At 41.7% G+C, this 21,514-nt stretch overlaps 1 protein-coding gene across 4 annotated transcripts in view; it reads right to left on the minus strand.

Annotated features, from left to right (window-relative positions):
- The window catches only part of FAM120B (family with sequence similarity 120B), a 39,583-nt gene extending 18,302 nt beyond the window's left edge, over positions 1 to 21,281 (minus strand). For 2 of the 4 annotated variants that reach the window (XM_044420962.1, XM_044420934.1), the window contains exons 1-6: positions 21,181 to 21,222; positions 15,418 to 16,474; positions 14,942 to 15,122; positions 11,064 to 11,159; positions 5,240 to 5,412; positions 679 to 771 (exon numbers count right to left, since the gene is read on the minus strand). In XM_044420962.1, coding sequence (XP_044276897.1) covers positions 679 to 771; positions 5,240 to 5,412; positions 11,064 to 11,159; positions 14,942 to 15,122; positions 15,418 to 16,437 — 1,563 coding nt within the window. In that variant the 5' untranslated portion in view covers positions 16,438 to 16,474; positions 21,181 to 21,222. The other 2 variants (XM_044420944.1, XM_044420952.1) reach the window with 2 other exon arrangements.
- Positions 21,282 to 21,514: the final 233 nt, after the last annotated feature.

A 21,514-nucleotide genomic window follows, 5' to 3' on the forward strand; every position in this document is an offset into this window, starting at 1 on the left:
TAGATACTAGTTCCAGTTTGCACATTACAACAACCCAAGGCTTTTTCATACCCTGGGTTGTCATAAATAAAGCAAAAGTAAACATGCTGAATCTCGATGCCTGACTGCAGCTAAGTGGAGTTACCCAATTCGGAGATGCCCTGTTTCTGGGCTGCTTGTGATGTGCCTACCAGGTGTTCTAGGCTGTAAGGAAAGAGGTAACCCACAGTTGTAACCAATGCTTAAACCATAGGACAAGGTTTCGACTCAATAGTTCACTAGACCATCCTAAGAGGGTGGTGAGGAACTAAGAATACCTGCATCAGAAGGAAAAGAAAGGTATCTGGACCTTTCATGGAGTCGAGTCCCTAATCTGGCTGTAAGAGGAAGATCAGCAGGCAGTGACAGTGATGGAGGAGAGGTGTCTGAATCAGTCCCATCTGGGTGGCAATAGTGGTTAGCAGAAAACTGAGGGCTCCAAGTCACATCAAATCTTTGGAACACCAGCCTGACACACTGAAGCAAGAATCCTTGTTTATGCAACTGAAGGATATAAATAAATCAGGATAATCAAAGGACATCCTGTTCCCCCTATCTAATCTCCTAAATTTGAATTTGAGAGAAAAGGTCAAAGAGGAAGCCAAAGGTTGTTCATTTTAGGGTTAAGACATTAGGTTAGTAGATGAGTCATGTCTGTACCTGCAAGTCTGCAAGCTGAGCAGCTGACTTCCCCTTAAGGCACAGTGCCTGAGCCATAAAAGCATTCAAGTCTTCCAAAGAGAGGCTGCCCACCTGAGAAAAAGAGAGATTTTTTTTTTAAAGGAAACTTAGCTCAGAGCTATGAAAAAGTTCATTCTTTTCTCCATTATCTAAATTCCTTCTTACAGGAATGTCCATCTTTTCACCATGGTCTTATTCATGCACATATTTTGAAAACCCAGTTATACAAACAAACAAACAAACAAACAAAGAAAAGGCTTTCCCAACACAGACTCCCTGTCCTAACTCTGCTGCTTTCAGCAACCCCCACACAAAGCTCAGCTTACTGTTTTGTCTCTCATTTTTCCTGGATAATTCTATAATGAACTGTGCATATGCAAATAGCAAGAGGTACTCTTGGTGCTTGTTGTTCTAAATAAATTATTCTCCCCAATCCTTTCCTTCCCATGTTGACCTCTGGGAAAACTCTAGAGCTTGGGCCCAGCTTTATGCTGGATCAACAGCTCCCATGGAAGTGGACTTCCCCAGCCCCTCTTTCCCACAGCAGCCTCCTCTAAGCCCTGAAAGGGCAACAGCAGGACTCAGCAGACTCCTGCTGAATGAGATGAGATGGTGAGAGGGAAATCTCCCAAAAAGGGGAGGGACACACGTGGAGCCCTTCCTCTTGCAGGGGACTTGACCCATGATTTGTACTTAATTTGGAAAATATTATTTGGTGCAACCCAGACACAATTGCTATTGCTTTGGTGATTATGAAGCAAAGCAATCAGAAAGTTGTAGTCAGAAGGGGATCAGTGTGGAACAACATATAATACAACCCTGCTTCATATGAACATACATGTCAATGTGAAGATATACTGTATTTACTGGATTTAAGTATTCTTCAATTTGATTTATTGACTGATTTACTAAAGTTTTTCTAAACCGATGACTACAGATGTCACGGGACAGCGTACAAAAATGAGCAAAATAAAACAAACACGACAGCATCGGACAATTAATATACTAAAACCCCAGTTAAAATCAATTAAACATTAAAATTGTGGGAAAATAAAAAGGGTTTGGCTGGACATCAAAAAGAATACAATGGATTTGAAGCTTTGTGGTTGGTGGTTTCTGGCTATAGAAGTGAGATGGCATATTTAGGGTGTTGTAATTTGCTTTTAATTCTTTAGATGCACGCCATCCAATTCTAGTTCTGCTCCACTGTACTATTACCACTGCACAAAGGATTTCTTTGCTCTTTGTTAATCTGTACTGCTGTTTCATGCAAGACAGTTCTGGAGCCTGCAAAAAAAAGTGAGGGGACCTTTATTAAATAGCTTCCTTAATGTTTGACTGAATTAATAGAAACATGGATAGAAAGCTGATAGAACTAAAGCAAGCTGAGCTGCAATGCTAAGTACAAAGGCAGGAACAAAGACTCGTGTGACAGCAATTTCCTTCCCTTTCCTCTCTTGCTGCAGGCTATGGGAATTTATTCAGTTAAGAAACTGCTGTGACTGGTGTCTGTTGTCTATTTTAATGTTACCCTTAGTTTAGACTATGAAATTAACTGATAAAGAGAAGATAAGAGCATAAGAATGGCTGTGCTGGATCAAACCAAAGGCCTATCTAGCAAAGCATTCTGTGGTGAAGCGGTGGGTGGTGGGTGCGGGTGCTCGTGGTCCCCAGCACCTGGTGTTGAGAGGCATACTACCGAGACTGCGGGCTAGGAGCCACTGCTAGCCTTATCTTTCATGGCAAGGAGCCAGGTGTTCTACACTGGTCTCCACTCTGAATGATAGGCTGAATTACTTCCTCTGAACATGTGTGGAAGGTAGTGCCCCTTGACTCAGCAGTTACTCAGAATGCACAGACATAGACAAGAAGGCATCTGGAGAAGAAGGTGTGGTACCCAATCAGACGTGAGCTGTGTCATATCCTTTCCCAGAACATAGGTAGCATGTGTGCAAGCAATGCAATAAATAAATAAATGTATCAGTGCCCATTTGAGGTACACACAATGAGATTTCTGGAAGTGTGATTTACTGTTACCACAACAGAACTATACCGCTTTGAAAAGGGGAAATGTTCTCCCACTTCAGTTTATCCCTCTTAAAAATGTATATGGACAGAAACTCTGTGAATCAGAGTTTTTCAGTGTACCTTGTAGGCAAGGCTTCTCCTGTCCTGTCTTCCTTAGCCCTTTCTTGGACCAAAATATGAAATAAAATTCAACTAAAATTTTGCTGGAGCATGACACACAAATATTTAAGTCTTTGCAGAGAGATTTAAACAAAAGGAACCTGAACTGGAATGGAAACCACATGGTGTTCAGACATCCAAACAAAACATGGGGAGGGGGTCAGATCCAGGTTTGGTCACACTTTAAAAACATGGCAAATTTAGGTCCCATCAATTTTAGTGGGTTTACTCAAGTTTGGCAAATTCTGGGTTCAACCTCAGATGCTTTGCAAATATAAAATCATCAGAATAAATGGATATTCAAGTCTTAATGCACTCTAACCAATGTGACCCAGTACATCAGAGAAGTACCAAATAACCTGCAGAGCAGACAAGTCAACATTTCCCCTAAACCATTGACTACCAATTAACTTACTCCTTTATTGAGGTGGGGGAAAGGTGACCCATTGGAATCATTCTTTAGATGCCCCCCTGACAAGTTTCCCATGCCAAAATCCCTCCTATGTCCTTGTTTGATTCTGGATAATCATCCATGACCACAGCCTGTACCATTAGTTGTGCTGGATGCAGAACCACTTGTAGATATCACTTGTGCTTCCTCAACCCTCCAAATGAGTTTTGGTGGTTATGGGAGGGGTGGGAGGAGGAGAGCACAGGGAAGTTGTATTCTGCAAGCGTTGTGCTTTCACTGACATAATAACAGTTTTGGGTCCAAATCTTTACTCATATTCCTGTCTGCCAATTCTTCAGTTATGGGATGAAGAAAGGTCAAAGAGCCCAAAGTAAGATACAATAAGGTCCTGTTCTCAAGTCTCCTCTTCCCAAAGACCTTTGGCTGTGTCTGCCCCAAGGGGGTGGTGTGAGTATGCAACATAAGGCAATGGTAGAAAGGAGGGTATGAGGATATCGGAGCCATAAAAGATAACATCAGGGAAAACCAGAATTCCTTACATGTAGACCAAAAGTGCACATTATTCCACAGGTATAAGAGCTGTCTGTAGACCAGAACGGGGCCCTAGTTTCAAGGTCGGGAAGATTTCCTGCATGTGTGCATGGTTTTGAAGCTGCTTTTGATATTAAGGACTATGGCATGTCCACTGCTTTTGTTGAACCACATATCTGCAAGAGACACCCCCTCTAGCAAGTGTTTCATGGGGCCATCAAGACGTGGTTTAATGATTATACATAATACAGAAAATAGTGCTCTAATTCCAAATGCCCAATACATTTTTTTTTGGTAGAGGCCTTTGTTATTTATTTGAGTAATTTTTTACCCCGTCCAATACCCAGTGGGTCTCAGGATGTCTTACAGTTCAAATCCCATAAATACATAGATACCCAAATAATACAATAGAAATGATCCACAAACTGAGCATAAAAGCATACTTAAAATTAAACATTAAAAGTACGAAAGAATAAAAAGGTCTTGACCTGGCACCGAAAAGCATATAATGCTGGCACCAGGCGGACCTCTCTGGGGAGCGCATTCCATAGTGTGTGATGTTGCACAGCAAGAGAGTTTCATCCAAAGCAGCTGCCTGGATTATGATAAGAAGCATAGCTCTTCTCATGCTCTTGTCTGTCCATAAGAGAACAGCATCGCCTCTGCTAATGTGTTTGTTGTTCCTTGTTAAGAAACCACAATCTCAATATAGCAATTAGACCAACAAAATGATTTAGGCTCCTTACAGGCAAGGCTTCTATCACGCCATTGCCCAGCCTCATTCACTGAATTTTATGGGGCTTCCACACATCATCTTCTACCTGTAGTGAGGGATGTGTGAATTTGCAGAACTAAAGTTCAGGTTTCTCTGAATTCCACCTGGAAGTGTGTTCTGATTTGTGCCCATATCAGACCGCAAGCTTTAGGTGAACTTTGTGTGTATTTTTAAAAAGTAAACAATCTTTGATGTGCATTTTTAAAATTACACAATTAAATGCTTTGTTCTTGTGGCATCACAAGTTGGATGTACTGTGGGTCCATGTTTTGTTCCAAGTGGTGTGAACCTGGAAAATTTTGGTCAAAACCAGGACCAAATTTCTCATTTATCCTTTCCTGTGTTTTCTACTACATCTTCGGCAAAAATTCAGTTCAGGAGCAAAAAGACAGAATAGCTGCATCATGTCCTCTGACTGGTAGTGCTGGGAACCTTCTGTCTAAGGCTACAATCCTATACATACTTACTCCCACTGAATTCAGTGGAGCTTCCTTGTGAGGAAATATGCATAGGACTGCACTGTAAGAAGAGCAGAAATCAGTTCACTTGCTACATTAATCTATCCACCTGTCCATAATTTAATCATCTGTACGTATGGGTATGACGAGATGTTACAAAATTAGAATTTTCTTTACTTGCAGTATGAGGTAGAGCAACAGGGTGCAGACAGCCCCAGTGGGAGCTTCCAGAGCCTGGAGCTCCTCTGCCACATCTTGAAGTTGAAAGCATGCCAGGAATGTGCAGTAGCGGCGCTTTTCATCTTCTGGTCCTCTGCCGAGCCACAGCAATCTCAAACTAGGAGTGCCACCTAGGAAAGACATCTGCCATTGGACTGTGATAGGAGCAAGCCACGCCAAGCGCTGCTCATCGAGCTGTACCAGGAAATGATGACAAACTTCTTTTTTCTTTCTTTTTTCACAGTTTACAGCAACTACTTACAGTGCAAATATGTACAGCTCTCAAACACAAGACATACCAAAGACACAGCCACTCAAATCTAGGGGCAGCAGGGCTGGAAAGGACCTGTCTTACTGTGGCATAGGATTATGAGGCTGAAGAGTTGTAAAATTGATTTATTAGCTCAGGCAAAAGATCAGAGAGTTTTGAGGCTGCTTGGCTCTTTTTGCTTCCTTTTTATACACACTTCAGACTGTACTCCAAGCTGTCTCAAAAAGATCCCCTTTAATCTCTCCCCTCCTCTCTCACCATGCCACCTCTGTACCTGTTGCTAGTCCAAGCAAGCTGCAATCTGGCAGGCAAATTTCTGGGCCTCATGTTACACCAAGGGAGGGGCCAGGGCTCAGTGGTAAAGCTGGAAAAGTAAAGTGGTATGCCTTGCATGCAGAAGGTCCCAGGCTGGATCCACAGCACCTGCAAGTAGGACTAGGAAAGTGCCTGCCTAAAACCCTGGATAGCCACTGCTGGCCATCTGACATTCTCCCAGGTCCTCACTTGTGGCTCTGTTCCTACAATATTGCAAAGGAAGGGGACACTGTATTCTGCCCCGCCACTGGACTCCACACTGCCAGGTTTTTGGTTTCTTCAGGAATTCTAAGTGCACCCTGATGTGTGGGCACAAGAGCTTTGCAGCACCCACAAGTTCTCATTCATTTTGAAAGCACCTCTGTGGCCTTCTCTAAAACAGAGAGACTTGCTGCAGGGTGGGGTGTGCTCTGATGTACAAACAGGGCAAGACATGTATCTCTATGCTGCTCTGCATTCTGGAGATCACTACTCTTCAGTCGAGAGCACAAGAGTGCATGTGGATAACAGACCCAAACTGGGACCCCTAGCATTTATTGCAGGGGTCTGGAACTTCTTTCAGCCCAAGGACTGAATTCCATTTTGGAGAAGATCTCAGGGGGCTCATTCAAGTGATTAGTAGGGCCAAAAGCAAAACAGATGGGGCTAAAATAGCAACCATACCAGCCTTTTAAAGTGCAAAGTTCTTACTATCTTCCAAGAGGCATTTCAGCCTTCTGAAAAAGGGGGGCTGGGGAAGCTGCACCAACATCAGGAAACCACCAAATGAGTGGGGCTTAGGGAAAAGGTGGCACAGCCAGGGAAGGGGCCACTGCTCTCTAGAGAACCCAAAGGCCAGACTGCAACCTCTGGAGGGCCAGATTTGGCCCCTAGGCCTGAGGTGCCATCTTCTGAGTTTGTTAAATTATTCTCTAAAGAACCAGTATTAATGCATGGAAAGTCATGTATATCCATTGCACGTATTGTTTCTAGGCTTCTTTTATCACCCCTGTCCCAGTGTTTATACTGTATCTTGTCAGTGACTGGAAAAAGAGGACATTTGATTGCTAGATGACCTTAGCCTTACTTTGTCCTTCAGGGAAACAAAGATACCAGTTTTCAGAAGGATTAAGCTGCATTTGATAACACATCTTCCCCTTTCTGTCCCCCCACCTCTAAAATTACAAACAGAAGCTGCATTCCTTTGGGTGAACCACCTGGCTACTATAAATGATTATAGTGTTGAAGTGTCAAACAGTGGGTGAAAGAAATGTTTGTTTATTTAGCAAACAAAACTCACTTAACCAAATGGTACTTTTGCCCAGGGAGACAAAACAGAAAATAAATATTTTGACCACCATCCGCAAGACAAGTTTGCTTTTATATATTACTTATATATTCCATAAGAAAGTTTTCTTTCACATATTCCAGGTGTGAATATATTAGGGTCCCAGAATTGGAGAAAAGTTTTCCCAATTCATAAGAGTTGAGGACAACCATAATGCAAGTTTGCAAAATGTTCAGCTTTTGAACAAACTATGGGTACTTCAGGGAGGGGCTGCTTACACAATTGTGTCAATGGGACTCCCTGCTTATGTAACAGAGATTCCTCACTTCCTATAGAAAGCCTCAACATGGGTGCAAATGCTTGTTTTTAGAGCAGGACAGGTCAGCAGAGCTCCCTTGCACAAGCTCCACTGACTTGCCCCTTCCAGAAAACAGGAATTTCTGCTTGTTTCTGGTTGCTTTCAGAAGGACTGTATCTCCATTGTGCCAACAGCGGGTTGAGCTTGTGGAAGGGGCACAGCGCTCCATCAGATGTTCCTCTATGTGTGGTTCTTGATATAGATATATAATAATTTCCTCTCCCTGGAGGATGAAAGCAACAGCACTAGCTAAAGACAAACTGGAATAATTAAGAGCACAGCAACAACTCAGCTGTGATAAATAATGGGGCAGGGATGCCTGGGCTTGTAGAGGTGAAGCACCTGATTTTTCCATTAGCAGGCTTCCCCGCTCCCTCTGGGCTAATCCTTGCAGGAGCTGGGGAGGGGTGGAGGTGGTGGGATGGGCTTTCCCAGAACCATTATCTAGTCTGAACTACTCTTCTTGCAATGCAAAGTATTTGGAGGATGGTCTCAAGGCTAAAAAGCAACAGGAACCAGTTTGTTCTTCTGCCAGTTTACCCAATGTCTCATCTAAGTGTTTTATCTGGGAATTTTCTTGTGTTGAAAGTTCATATGTATTGATGAGTGAATATAGCTGAGCAGTCCATTTTTATGCTTTATATCTTATATATTTCTGTTTTTAAAAATGTTCTATGAATATTCACTTTTCATCCCTGACCATTGCATCATTGGTGACAAACTACAAGTCACTGATAGTACTAATCCTGGCAAGCATATAAAGATTTTATAATATAATTCAAAACATGTTTACTCAAACATATTTACTGAGTACAAGTCTTTTTCTTTAGTAAATATGCTTCAAATTGCAGCCTTGAAAGCAATGGGAATAGGATGAACTTTTGAGTGAACAGACATAGGACTCCACTGCATATAAATGAAGTTGAGTGAAATGTATTCATTTCTAGTAAAGTCCTAATACATTGTTTATATTTCTGCTGCAGTGGGGTTCTCTGTGTCGACAATCCTTGTTACCCTTGCTCAGAGAGCAGCACCCTCACTGGAGTCAAGAGCGGTTCTCCTTTTCAAACTGTGTTTAGTGAACCACTTGGGGGTCTGGAGAGTAGTGGACAGCCAGACGATCTTCTATCTGAAGCAATCTACTTGGCTATGTTGGAGTGCTCCACACTTTAGCTTGCCCAACATGGAAGAAGAGGGTTTTCTATAACATGTTGTCTGTTCTCATGCACAGGCAGTTGTGGGGAGGTGTGGGGAGAGGGGGATGGATTGTGGCCACTACATGTCAGTACAGACCATCTAATTATGGTCTGTTCATAATGTATTGGTGAGTGGATATAGCTGAACTTTCACAGCCCCTCAAATATGCTGTTATCATCCACTTTTAAGTTTTAAAATCCATGTATAAGGTACCAGTTTCTGATCTAAATGAAATATACTTGAATCTTTTTGGAGAAAATGTTTCGAGATGACAAAAGAATTGAAGATCAAAGTTGTGACTATGTTAAACAGTAGCGAGTCAATACCAATAGCAAGCACAGAGCAAGACTTCATACTTGCCTTTTGTTTCCCTTAATAGCAATAGAAAAGTTCATGGACAAATGAGATGGGAGCAAATTTATATAGATTCCAAAATTAGCCTTTAAACAAGCAAACAAAATGTTACATTTGTTTTTACTAGAATGACTTTGATTGAAATGTAGTAACTTCTTACCGGAGCATTTTAAGATTTAAAAGTGTCATGCAGCCAAGCTCCTTATTTGGTGAGCCACGGATTCATGTTGCAGAAAATAAAGAGTTTCATGAGAAAATTTAAGGCATACAAACATGGACTTGAGGTTTTTTTTGAAAAATATTTGTTTTGGAACTGAACCCTAAAAATAAACTCTGGGAGTTCTCCTCTTCTTTACTAATCTGCACCGAAATAGAAGTGGACAGCCTTTCATTATAGAATTAGAGCAAATATACTTGAAAGGCAATTTATATTATAAAGTTTTGCTTCCAGGCATTTTTGGCCAAAATTCCTCATATGTCTACACAGCCACATACTTTTTATTCTTTGTAAAGCATTTTCTGAGAGTGATAGACTGGTGTCAAAGCATCTTCCTAAGAAGAAAATTTCTCCACTTTATGAGATGCAAGATTTCTTCCAAAGCTGTGACTGCTGTATTGCTGAAAAGTCATGTAACGGAATCAACTGTATTCACTTTGCTTGATTCCAGTCTGGGTTCTCTTTGGAGAGCTGCATCATCACTATACAGCTCCGACCTCCAAAACAGTACCGACCTGCGGATCCATGGGTTTGGGGGCATTTCTATACACCTAACATGCAACTAATGTAGCAAGATGCACTACTGTAGAGAAATCCTAAGCTTTTTAGGTTCCTCATTCTCAGAGCTTAACCACACAAGGCAACGTGCAGTCTAGTCTTTTTCTTTTTACTTACAAGGAAGCATTTGGAGCCTGGGGCCTGATGAGGCTCCAAATGCTTCCTTGTAAGTACATGGGCAGAACAGGTTTAAACTCGTCCATCTAAATCATATCCACCTATCCTGTGTGGGGGTTACAGGGTTACAGAAGTCTGAATCCAGACTAGACAAGAGACTCTAACTGGAGGTGAGGTCTGGTTGTCCTAAGTGGGACTCCACCTCTTCCACTGAAGACCCAGGTGACATTTATTGCCAGCGGTTGCTGTGGCTGCTTCTAGAAAAGGAGAAGCCTTAGTAAATTCCAGACTGGACTACACTCATGTACTCTTTGTAGGGCTGCCTCTGAGAATGGTCCAGAAACTTCAAATGGTTCCAGATGTGGCATACCACTTGTTGGGGGAATGTCCATTTGGGATCAGCAGGTCTAGAAGAGCAGGTGAACATCAGACCCATACTGAAAGAACTATGCAGATTCCCATTTATTTTATTTGTCAGACTTTACTGGCTTTGGTGCCAGTAGGGCAGGACTTTACTGGCTTTGGTGCCTAGGTGTGAAACATCTTTTTCAGGTAAGCCCAAGTCTACTCAGTTAGGTCAATTAGGTTTTGCACGGGCCAAAGGATATACTTTTATTTAAACATGTATATGAGAATTAATTCTGTCTGGACCTTTGTTGATCTTTTATGTGGAAACTGAACTAGGCTGCCATAGATGTTTGTTATTATTTTAATGTCATTCTTCTGTTTTTAAAATGTGGAATTCATGGGTTGATGTTAGTTATTTTTCTATGTTGCAAGCCTCCCTGAGGGCTGGTAAAGCCATCTTGGCAGGCTACCCATTTCAAAAATAAATGCATTTATCCAAGCTGACCTTTGAATGCTGTCTGGGTCTCCAAAACCAAAACATTTCAAAGAATATCTGAGCAAGATTACTTGTCTTTAACTGTTAAATATCATATTTGCTTCAACTTTCAGTGCAATGTTTAATTGATTTTAACTGGGGTTTTAGTATATTAATGGTTGTATGCTGTGAGATTTGTTTTATTCTACTTATTTATTGTAAGCCGTCCTGATACATTCTGTAGGGGATGGGGTAGAAAAGCTTTAAGTAAGTAAGTAAGAAAGAAAGAAGAAATTTCATTCTACCTGGAAGTTGCTTTGGTTGTATTAGGTCTGGTTGCTGTAGGGAGTTCCCAGGGTATACGAACCACTCCTTTACCACAGGATAAGTTCCATGGACATCTAAAGTATAAAGAGCAGAATCAATGAAATCAGGTGAAAATTACATTTTACATGTAGATGTTTCAACCTCTTGAATTACAAGAAAGCACAGAATTAGGTTGCAATCCCACAACAGTTTAGGAGGGAGTAAGCGCCACTTATATTACTTCTGAGTCAAAGTGCAGAAGATTGCACTGTTAGGCTGCAGTTTCTACTCACTCACATGGAAGTAAGCTCATTGTTAGTGTATTTAGGGCCAAATGGGTTAAGCTCCAAACAAGAAGCTGGAAATGAGAAGGGACATTATTAAACTCAGTCCTGTAGATTTGCATAGCTAAGATGTGACACAAGACAGAGAGCAGTGTGTACTGCTTTAACCACATCAGCGCTCTGGGCAATTCAAGTGAGCTGTTTTCCCTTGGAAACAGTGCAGGGAAGTTGCAATCTCACATTAGTCAAGCTCCATCTTTCAAGGTTGTATGTTTGTTCCAAGCTTCAAGAGAACTGAATGAATAGTTCAGTTGCTCCCAGCCTTGCCTTCGTTGTTTGCCTGCCATACATTAAGATTTTCTGGAGAGCGTTTTGCATATCCTGCAGTTTCAGAGCTGTGCTTGGTGCAAATGAGAGAGTAAGAAGGCCTCTTCTGTGTCCATTCACAGATTCTGGAATCCTCCCTTGAGAGAGACTTCCCTTGCCTCTCATGAATGGCTCTTCCCCACTAGGAACATAGGAAGCTGCCATATACAGAGTCAGATCCTTGGTCCACCTAGCCTTCTATTGTGGACACAGAGGAGAGCAGAGACTTTCCAGGGTTTCAGGCATGGCTTTTTCAGGCCCCACCTGGAGGTGCCACGGATTGAAACTGGAACCTTCTACATGCAAAGCAGGTGTTTAATCATGACCCATTGCTACTGTGTGAAAACCTTTCGGTTTAGACAGCCCTTTAGCTCTCGTTTTTTATTAAACTTTTGTCTGTGTTCTTGTAATGTCTTGATACCAGTTCTTCCCTGAATGTATTTACAAATTTGCTGCTGTTGTTCTTTATGGTTGTTAGCCACATTGGGTATGATTCATGAAAAAGCAGAACATATTTATGACAAATAAAGATACTTTCATTGATTTAGAATAAATAAATGCTCCTTAAACTTTACATTATCCTGTGTTAGGTCAGAGGGGCACCAGCACTGAGTTGTTTTCAGAGCCACATGAAAAGATCTTGATTTCGGGAAGCCCTTCTTCACTGACCAGCCATGGTTTTATGATACAACCTTTTAAACATATTATTTATTATTCTCCCTGTTTAATCTTTTTATTGTTCACCATTCGAGAATGTGTTAGAAGTGGAACAGTACATCAATGTTGTAAATAAATAATAAAAACAAACATGTTGCACATCTTTGTTTTATGTGACATCATTTTTGTATAATTCTTGTGTAGGCTACTTTCAGTGACAGTTTAATTTTGTTTTTCTAATTATACAAGATAACCATCTGAATTCATGATAGAAGGAGCAGGGTCATTTTAAAGCATACAGGCTTCTACTAAAAAAAGCTGAGCTGTTGCCTTCAACTAAACTTCACCTCCCATCTACTGACATTTCTATGCACTACAGAATCTTCCAAGGCTTTCAGGAATCCCACAGACGCTTCCTTTTTCTTCCCTAAACACAATATGGGGGATGAATTCCTTCTGCAGCAGTACAGACAACCAAGTCCTGGCCAGCCCAGGTGTGTGTGGCTGGAGGAACTGTCCACCAAACCACCAGCGCTTAGGAAAAGGTAGTGGCCATCTGGGGAGCTCCAGAGAGCGAGGATAGAACCTCAGGTGGGCTGGATTTGGGACCTGGGCCTGAAGCTCCCTAGTCTGTTTCCCCTGCTCACAGTGGGAGCAATCACGTGGGTCGCACCAGCATATCGCTCGATTCACAAAAGGGAGAATGTTTAGAATTCTGGTCTATCACGCCTTCTGAATGCCTGTGTAACATGGCATGGCTAAATATATCCTCAGGCACAAACAAGCCTTGCTACATGTATGCCTATTACACATAAGGCTAAAATATGATCAGAGAACTGTTATTTATTTATTTAAAATATTTTTACCCCATCCTACATGGAAATCGTCCCAGGATGGCTTACAGTAATATATTTTTTAAATAATTTATTAATACACCTTAATAAATGTTAAGGTGTCATCCTAAGTTTAAACGGGAAAAAAGGTCTGGCTGGAGCACACTGGAAGCTGTAGGCCTTTATTCTAGCTAAACCTGCATAGGACTGTGTCTTTTTGAGGACACAGTAAGGGGGCGATGATACATTGTTTGAAGGGCAATACAATTTTGTGGATTCCCAGACTTGTGGACAAAGTTCCAACCTCGTAGCTGGGAACCAGAGCTCCAATGTCACACCTTCTTGTAGCCCACCCAGAAAGAACCAAGCATGGTGCTCTCTGAGGTCAGGAAAGTGACCTCAGAGGTGGGCCAAAGGGGTCATTTCAGGGGACAGGGAAGAGGCTAGACTGAACAAGGTGCAAGGTATTTTGGAGCACAGAACTTTGATTGACCAGTTTGATTAATCAGGTAAAACTGGAGCCCTGCATAAATCAATCACATCCTAGAAAGAGTGCATAGCATTGCAGTGTCAGTTGTAGCTCACAGAATACTCCACCCTGACTCTTGCTTTTTGATGTAAACAGATACATTACAGGCAGGGCCAGTACTGGCTCCAGGTTTTCTAGGGTTTTTGGGAACAAGACACCTTCAATGGACCTCCTCCCTCAGTGAGTCAACCTTCCCACTGCCATTGCCACCAGCTCTATCACCCCTCATCCTCTCTAATCCTTGATACCATGTGCTTGTTTGATGGGGGAAGAGCCAGTATGCAAGTTGGCAGTGGCATCTGCTGCACTTCCTCCTTACCACCACCATCCTCTGGAGCAGAGAGAAGGGCAGGTGAACAAGCTGGTTGCCACAGTGAAGAAGAGGAGGCTGTTGGAAGTGGGCACTTGCTAGGATGTAGGCCCTTGGCAGGTGCCCAACCATGGCTGCCCTTTCTGCTGGCCCTGTTTAGGGCAGATCTTCCACTTGGATATTGTCTTGCAGGATCATGCCAAACTAAGGAAGTTATTTCCTAGAACCATCACAAATCGGCATGCTGCTTTTCTGTGAGTAAAATTGCACTCTTTGAGAATCCAAAAAACCTATGTATCAACATTCTCCTCCTAAATTCTGTGTTGACTGTCTGTACAGTTTGAGAAGACACACACACATACTTCCTGCTATATTTCTAACACAAAATTCATTGTTTAGCACTATTATTGGCTATCAATTTGAAAAAGGAAGAAACGCTATGGGGGCAATCCTCTCAATTTAACCTAGGATTTTTATTTCAACCCCTTAGAATTTTTTGTTTGTTTGTTGCTGAAACAACAAAATGTTTCGGGCTCTTTTTAATCTCCTAAGTTAGTCTAAACATAACCATTTTGCTCTGCTTTCTGATCAGTAACAGCTTTCATCAGTATTTTATTACAGCACATTAAAAAATTCCTTAAAAAGTTCAACTATGCAGCAGCATGCAAATGCACACTGTTCCTGTTTTAATTATTTCTAATGGTCTTCTCCTTATTAATTACATGTAGAATGCCTACAGCACCAAGGCCTAAATTTCATACAGATGTGAGACTCTCAAATGTGGATTCCACTATTCACAAACATCTTTTGAAACACAATTGAGTAAAAATGTGGTCCAGCAAGTGCTCTTTGCTCCCAACCTCAAAAATTACACAGTAAATTCCAGTACAGCCTTTACCTTTTACAGATTCCAGCAGGATTGAATAGATATGCTGACGGGCAAGCTGGTAGATACGTGCCTGTCCAGGAAGTTCTGCATCCTGTTCATCTTCCAATGTATTGCTACATTCAACTTCTCCAGAACTCAGGATGTTGTACACCATATAGTTTTCGGCTCTCACGTGTTGCTGTTTTGCTATCTGTTCTCAGAAGAACAAAAGGGCTCTCTTCATTTTTGTTGTTCTCATTTCACATTTTATAACTTCGGGAGACTAATGAGGATTTAACAATAGGGGGAATGGGCACATTAATACATTTCCTAAACAAAAGACTTGCATCAATAAGAGAAAAGGTAAGGCTACTGGTTGCTTCACAAACTGAATTTTTTAAGAATATGAATACAATATGCAAATATAACTCAAGACAGAATATGTGTAGCAAGCTAAGCAAAACCAGGACATTCGTGACTACTGTATATGAAAAAAAAAAAGTTACCTGAAAGATTTCCTGATCTGAACACAGTGGCACTTCTTGTTGCGTTGATGCTACTGAGTGATGTGAGAAGTCACAGGGAAGCCACGGAGACTGCTGCCCAGGCAGGAGGTAAGATTCTATTCCTTGGTAAAGTATAGTCTTGTCCAATCCCTGAGGCAACATTTCTGCCAAAGTGATCACACTATCATATGAGCGTGGAATAGTTGAAATGTAATTGGCCACAGCTAGAATCATGCTTGACCTTTTATCAGAGCACTGACTTTTTCCAGATGATGAAGCTATGCATTTATTCCGAAAACTTTCCATAGCCCTTTCTGGTATGATGTCTGTGCCAAGGATGCAGGCCAAAAGGGGAAGATCTGTTAAACAGAGGCCCAGCATACTGCAAAGATTCTGTCTTGAGTACGTGATAGTTTCTAGTTTCTCTAAACAGAGCTTATTAATGGAAAAATAGGGAACTGTGTCATAAATCAGATAGTCAGTGTCTTCTCCAAGGATTCCCAAGCAATTGTTGTGCAGTCCATAAGATGCCACTTCATGGTCTGCCTCTTGCAGTGAACATCGTGTCTCTTGACCAAGGGTCTTCAAAGCAAAGCATGTAAAAGTGGCCAACCCAGAAGGAATAAAGAACATTCCTCTCCCAGGCTGCTGCTTATTGATCTTGAGGAACTGAAAGATCCTGGCTATTTCTTTGTTATTTTTTAATCGCCGCTTGACCCATTCATCCCGCTTCTTCTGCTCCACCAGGCCATCAAAGTAGAACACCAGTTTGATACCAGCTGCTGAGAAGGCCCTTATGAAACCATCCAGATTAGAAAGATATTCACACCATTGGCCACCACACACCCAAGATTCTGGTGTGTACCACTGTCGAAGACAAGACATCGCATCTACCACCAAAACAGGGACTGATCCAGGATACTTGCTCTGATGGTTTTCAGCCATTTCTTTCAGGTTCACTACCATACACCCACCTGGACAGGTACTGGTCACAAACCAATGCAAGCCTCTAACACCCATACTTGAGCTCTACGCAAAATTCAAATTCTGCAGCAATCTACAAAAGGAAATAAGAGAAATATGAATTAAGACAGTTTCAGTAAACAAGGCCATTACAAGGAGAAATTACTTAAAGCAGCCTTTCCTAGCCTGGAGCCATTCAAGATATGTTGGACTACATCTCACATAATCTCCAGTCAACAGGGCCTTTCAAGATGGGACTTGTAGTACAATATAACTGGAGTGCACCAGGTAGGGGATACCATAAACTGAAACTATTTTCCTTAGTATGTGAAACTATTTCCAAACCTTTAAAAGGCCCTTCCACACTATCCAGTTTGCACACACTTTTTGTAAGAACACTTTTGTTTCTTGGTTGTCCCTCCAAAGCAAGTCAAGATATCTCAACTGTCTGAGGAGGACTGGATTGATCAAGTACCAGTGCAGTAATGATGAATTTTGAAGTGTGGGTGCTCATCATGACATCCCTATAGCCACAGCCTGAAGAAGAGTTCAAACCTTCAGCAGCTGTGTTGATCCCTATCAACATGCCAGTTCTAGCAATTTTCATTTCCATCCAGAATGGATCTCAATTGTTCATTCAAGACCAGGTCATCCCAAAGCACTTTGTATTACAGTATTTTTATTGAGAAAATCCATTCATTTGTGTAGACTCAACAAGATTTTGTAGTTCTTCACTTGGGAAAGAATGTTGTTACAACTGATGAGATTGCACTTCATTGAAGCATACATAGTTGTATCACTTGGGTATCTGAAAAGATGTTTTTGTCTACCAAATTACTGTCCAAAACAAGTATGAGATGTGAGAAACTTGTCATTAGTATTTGAAACACAGAGCAATCATGTTTTTCCCTGCTGGATTAAGGCTTCTTCCACGATGATATTAACGGAAAAGACATTCTACAGATATAATCAATTGTACACAAAAATACAATTTTGCATACTTTGGCCCAGTCATCAATTCAAACAGAGACTGCAGCCAAGAAGACTGAGAATTGGAAAAGCATCAATGAAAGAACAAGAAAAGATCATCAAGTATAAGGATGTTTTACTGGATACCATGGCCAAGATCATCCACGCTATCTTGATCTCTATGTATGGATGTGAAAGCTGGACAGTGAAGAAAGCTGACAGGAAGAAATTGATGCATTCATAACAAGGTGCTGGAGGAAAGCTGAGTATCCTGTACTGACAGAAAGTTGAACAAGCAGAGCCTAGATCAAAGTAAGCCAGAATGCTATCTGTAAGTAAAAATACTAAAACTGAAGTCACACAGTGGAGAATACAGCAATGCTAAAGAAGGTTGAAGGCAGAGGAAGAGGATGAAGACCAAATACGAGATGGATCATTTCCACGAAGAAAGCCAGCCACAGCCTTGCGTTTTCAAGAGCTGTGCAGGACTGTCAAAGACAAGGCACTCTGGAGAGTATTCATACATACAGTAGGGCTGCCATAAGTCAAAGATGACTTAACACCGCATAAAAACAAAAGCAACACAAGCACTATATAAAGCCATAGAAGATCAGTGTACTAGTTCCATCTGCATAGCCCTGGTCTTCCATTAGATGCAGCAGATGGAACATTTCAGGATCCAAGGAATGACCCAGTTAGTACCATGCACCCAAGCTTGTGTTTCTTGAACGGCAGCCATTAATGCTGCACAACACTCTGTTTTTGAAACTGATTAGCCTTCTGAAAGCAGTCTATAACATTTTGCTGAACGCAGCTGTTGAATAGGAAGGCAAGTCAAAAGTCCCACTGGAGACTGACATACCTCAAACAGCTCTTTGGAAGTCTGACTGTACCTTTTTATCATAATTGTATCTCATTCTTCCCCTCACTGTACCCTTGCTAAGAGCTATGAAAAATAGCCCTGATGTGAATGATTTGACATCCCTTTACCCTCAAATACTCAACATGTAAACTCAATTCAATCTCCTACCCTTTCCACTGTGTATCATCCGGGTTACCAAACGTATAAAGCTTACTTTAACAGAAATAGCCACAATTCAACACTGAAATGAAAAGGAATCGTTTTCATGTGGCTGCTCTCGCACTACTGCCTTTGATTTCACTGGCTCTTGCGCAGACATGCCAGTGCTTTATGCTACATGCAGTTCTGTACCATGTTCCTTCCGTATGAAACCAATCAGTCTATGCCAAAACATATTTTTGTTGAAATAGCTAGATGATTGAATAAATTTGTTTGTACGATTAAATGCATGGGTTCAAAAGCGATATGACCCTAAGGGATCCTGTGGCTCACCAGATGTTGTGGACACCAACTCCTATAGGACCCAGCCACCACAGCCAATGCTCCAGGATGATGAAACATACTAATGTCCTGGATCAGACCAGAGACCATCTAACCCAGAATCCTGTTCAGATAGTGGCCAACCAGCTACCCACAGGAAACCCACAAACAGGACACGAGAGCCACAGCACCTACCATCCATGCCTCCCAGCAACTGGCGTATATAGGTCTCCTGACCCTGATACTGCAGGTAGCATATATTCATCAGGGCTAGTGGCTGTTGATAACCTGGCCCTCAAGAAACTTCTACACTCCCTTTTAAAGCCATCTAAATTGGTGCCCATCATTATACCTTGCGGAAGTGAAAGTCATGGTTTATGTGCTGTGTGAAGAAGTAATTCCTTTCACTTTTTCTGATCTGGAATGACCCCAGATTCTAGAACTATGAGAGAAAGGGGAAAGTGCTTCCCTATTCATTTTCATTTTCTGCACACTGTGTGTAATTCTGTTCACGTCTCGTGTCCTTTCTTCTAAGCTAAACTGTCCCAGATGGTGTAACCTTTCCACATAGGGAAGTTGTTCTAGCTTCTTGATCACTTCAGTTGCCTCTTTCTACACTTTTCCCAACTCTGCTGCATGATAAAAGGTGGAATCTCTGCTTACTGGAAATTTAAAGAATGTAAGGACAGAACAGAACCATGCTTTCAAAATACTTTTTGAAAATACTTTTTCAAAATACGCTGGTGTCACACAGCTATACCTGCTGGCGCGGTATTTATCGCATGCCATGGTATCCTCCCAGGTCCCCACCCCAAAGACCTTCCCTCCGTTTCCTTAAAATAACAAGAAAGGAAGAAATGAGGAACAAACGTTTAAATTAAGCCGGATCATGTCCATTATTGCCAAAAGCCCCCTGCCCTTCAAACAGTATTGCTTCAAAATGTCCTACTGTGATGAATGGCATACAAGTCTCCTAAATAAATAAATAAATACTTATGAGAGCAGAGTCATTAAAATTTCAGCTAACCATCCTTTCTTTTCAAAGTCTAGGGGTCTTTTAAAAAGGCAGTATCTCTCCAGAAGCAAATATGGTAATTCTGGGTTTTGATGATGTAACACTTTCTTTTATGTTACTGAAAAGAAATTCCCCTGATTTTTAACACAAATAGTTAAGAAATTTACTACACCTTTTAATTAGGCCGGTATCTTTTTTTTCACACTGCTGATTTCTCACATTTTCAGTTACAAACTATATCTGAAGTGTTACATTAAGTACATTCTACTTTTAAAAATGGTGATTAAAGATAGTGAATGTGCAGCTTTAAAAGTTGCCTGTGGGTTTATTTCCGAGCTCTATGTTTTTAAAATTCCTGCTCTTCACGTGCAACTTACAAGGCCCTTTTCATTGTAATGTTTGAAGCAATCTAAATCTAACATGAAGTTAATGTTTATAGATGTAACTAATGTGCTTCATAGGTGCACAACCACGAGGTTCTTTCCAATGCCCTCCATGACACTAGGTTTTGCCATATATAGTGATCTGTATAAGTGTAGGGTTGAGCTAAGAAACTCAAATATTCCATCCGAGTATAGCCTTAATAATTCATACTGGTGCTATAAATGAATCCACAAAAGTTTCTAGCCTGCAAAAATGTCTGCTAGTCTGCAGGAACTAGCAGAGAAGTCTGTTCTGCAGCCCACTGTTTCCAGCCTTCATCTGCAAGCCTGCTAAATCACCCACATGCAATTCCTCACCACCACTAGCAACTAGCTGAGTGCTTAAATACTGTTCTATCCAACAATCCACCCTGTTTCTCAAGATATCAGTATAAGTTATGTCTATCAAGGGCCACAGCACTATTCTGTATCATTTCTCATCATCTTTTTAATTTTTCTGGCTTTCATTCAATAGTTTTGCAGGCTGCAGGACACTGCTACTTCTATCCCATCCACACTGACTATGGCAGGAAAGGCAAAAGTTGAAGTCTAGCCATTATGTTCAGTTATTTGTACATAGAGGCTTTGTCCATAAATGGTAGAAAAATTATGAAAGATGGAGTTTGCACATATTTCTTATAATAAAATCTCAATGGACAGCAGCATTTCAACCCACATGAATCATAGTTCGTGCCATATTATGCATGGCAACTGAGTGCACAATGTACATTGCTTCCAACCAGGTGGCATTTTAGGGCCAGATAAACAGAAACTGCAGAAATGAGTTCGCAAAAACGAAAGTTTGCATTCTGCCCACTCGAGTCCGTGTACAAGGACCCAGGTTTAAGGAAAGACAATAAATTATTTGATAATCTACAGGCTTAACCTCCTGTTGTGGTGAAACTGGAAACTACTGGCGTAGCCATCATTTGCCATGCTAAAAAGGTGGGCGCCCGATCCTTGCCCGCAGGAGGCAGAGGACACCCCAGACGAAACTGCGCTCGGCCCGGGGCGCCGCGGCTGAGCGCCCGTTTCGGAGCAAGAAGCCACACCCGGAAGGCTTGGCAAGCCGCTGCCGTCCCAACGCTCGCGCCCTGCCAGCGCCACTAACCCGACTGCACGGCCTCCTCCGCTTCCTACTCGTACAACAGCGCCAGAGGGCCCAGTCTCACTGAATCTCCAGCGAGACTTCCGGTTCTCCGTTGCCTTCATAAAGTTCATGCGTGGTACTGAGATGCGGAGGAAACTTAAAACTTCGAATGAAGGAAGGAAGGAAGGAGTGAAGGGATGCTCCCCTTTTTCTTTCGTGACAGCACTTTGAAATAATCACACACGCCCCCTTTCGAATATAATGTACAAAAGAAGCTACGAAAGGGTGGTATTTTG

The sequence above is a fragment of the Varanus komodoensis genome, unplaced genomic scaffold (genome assembly GCF_004798865.1).
Source record: "Varanus komodoensis strain SLA01 unplaced genomic scaffold, ASM479886v1 scaffold1, whole genome shotgun sequence".
NCBI classification, from domain to species: domain Eukaryota; kingdom Metazoa; phylum Chordata; class Lepidosauria; order Squamata; family Varanidae; genus Varanus; species Varanus komodoensis.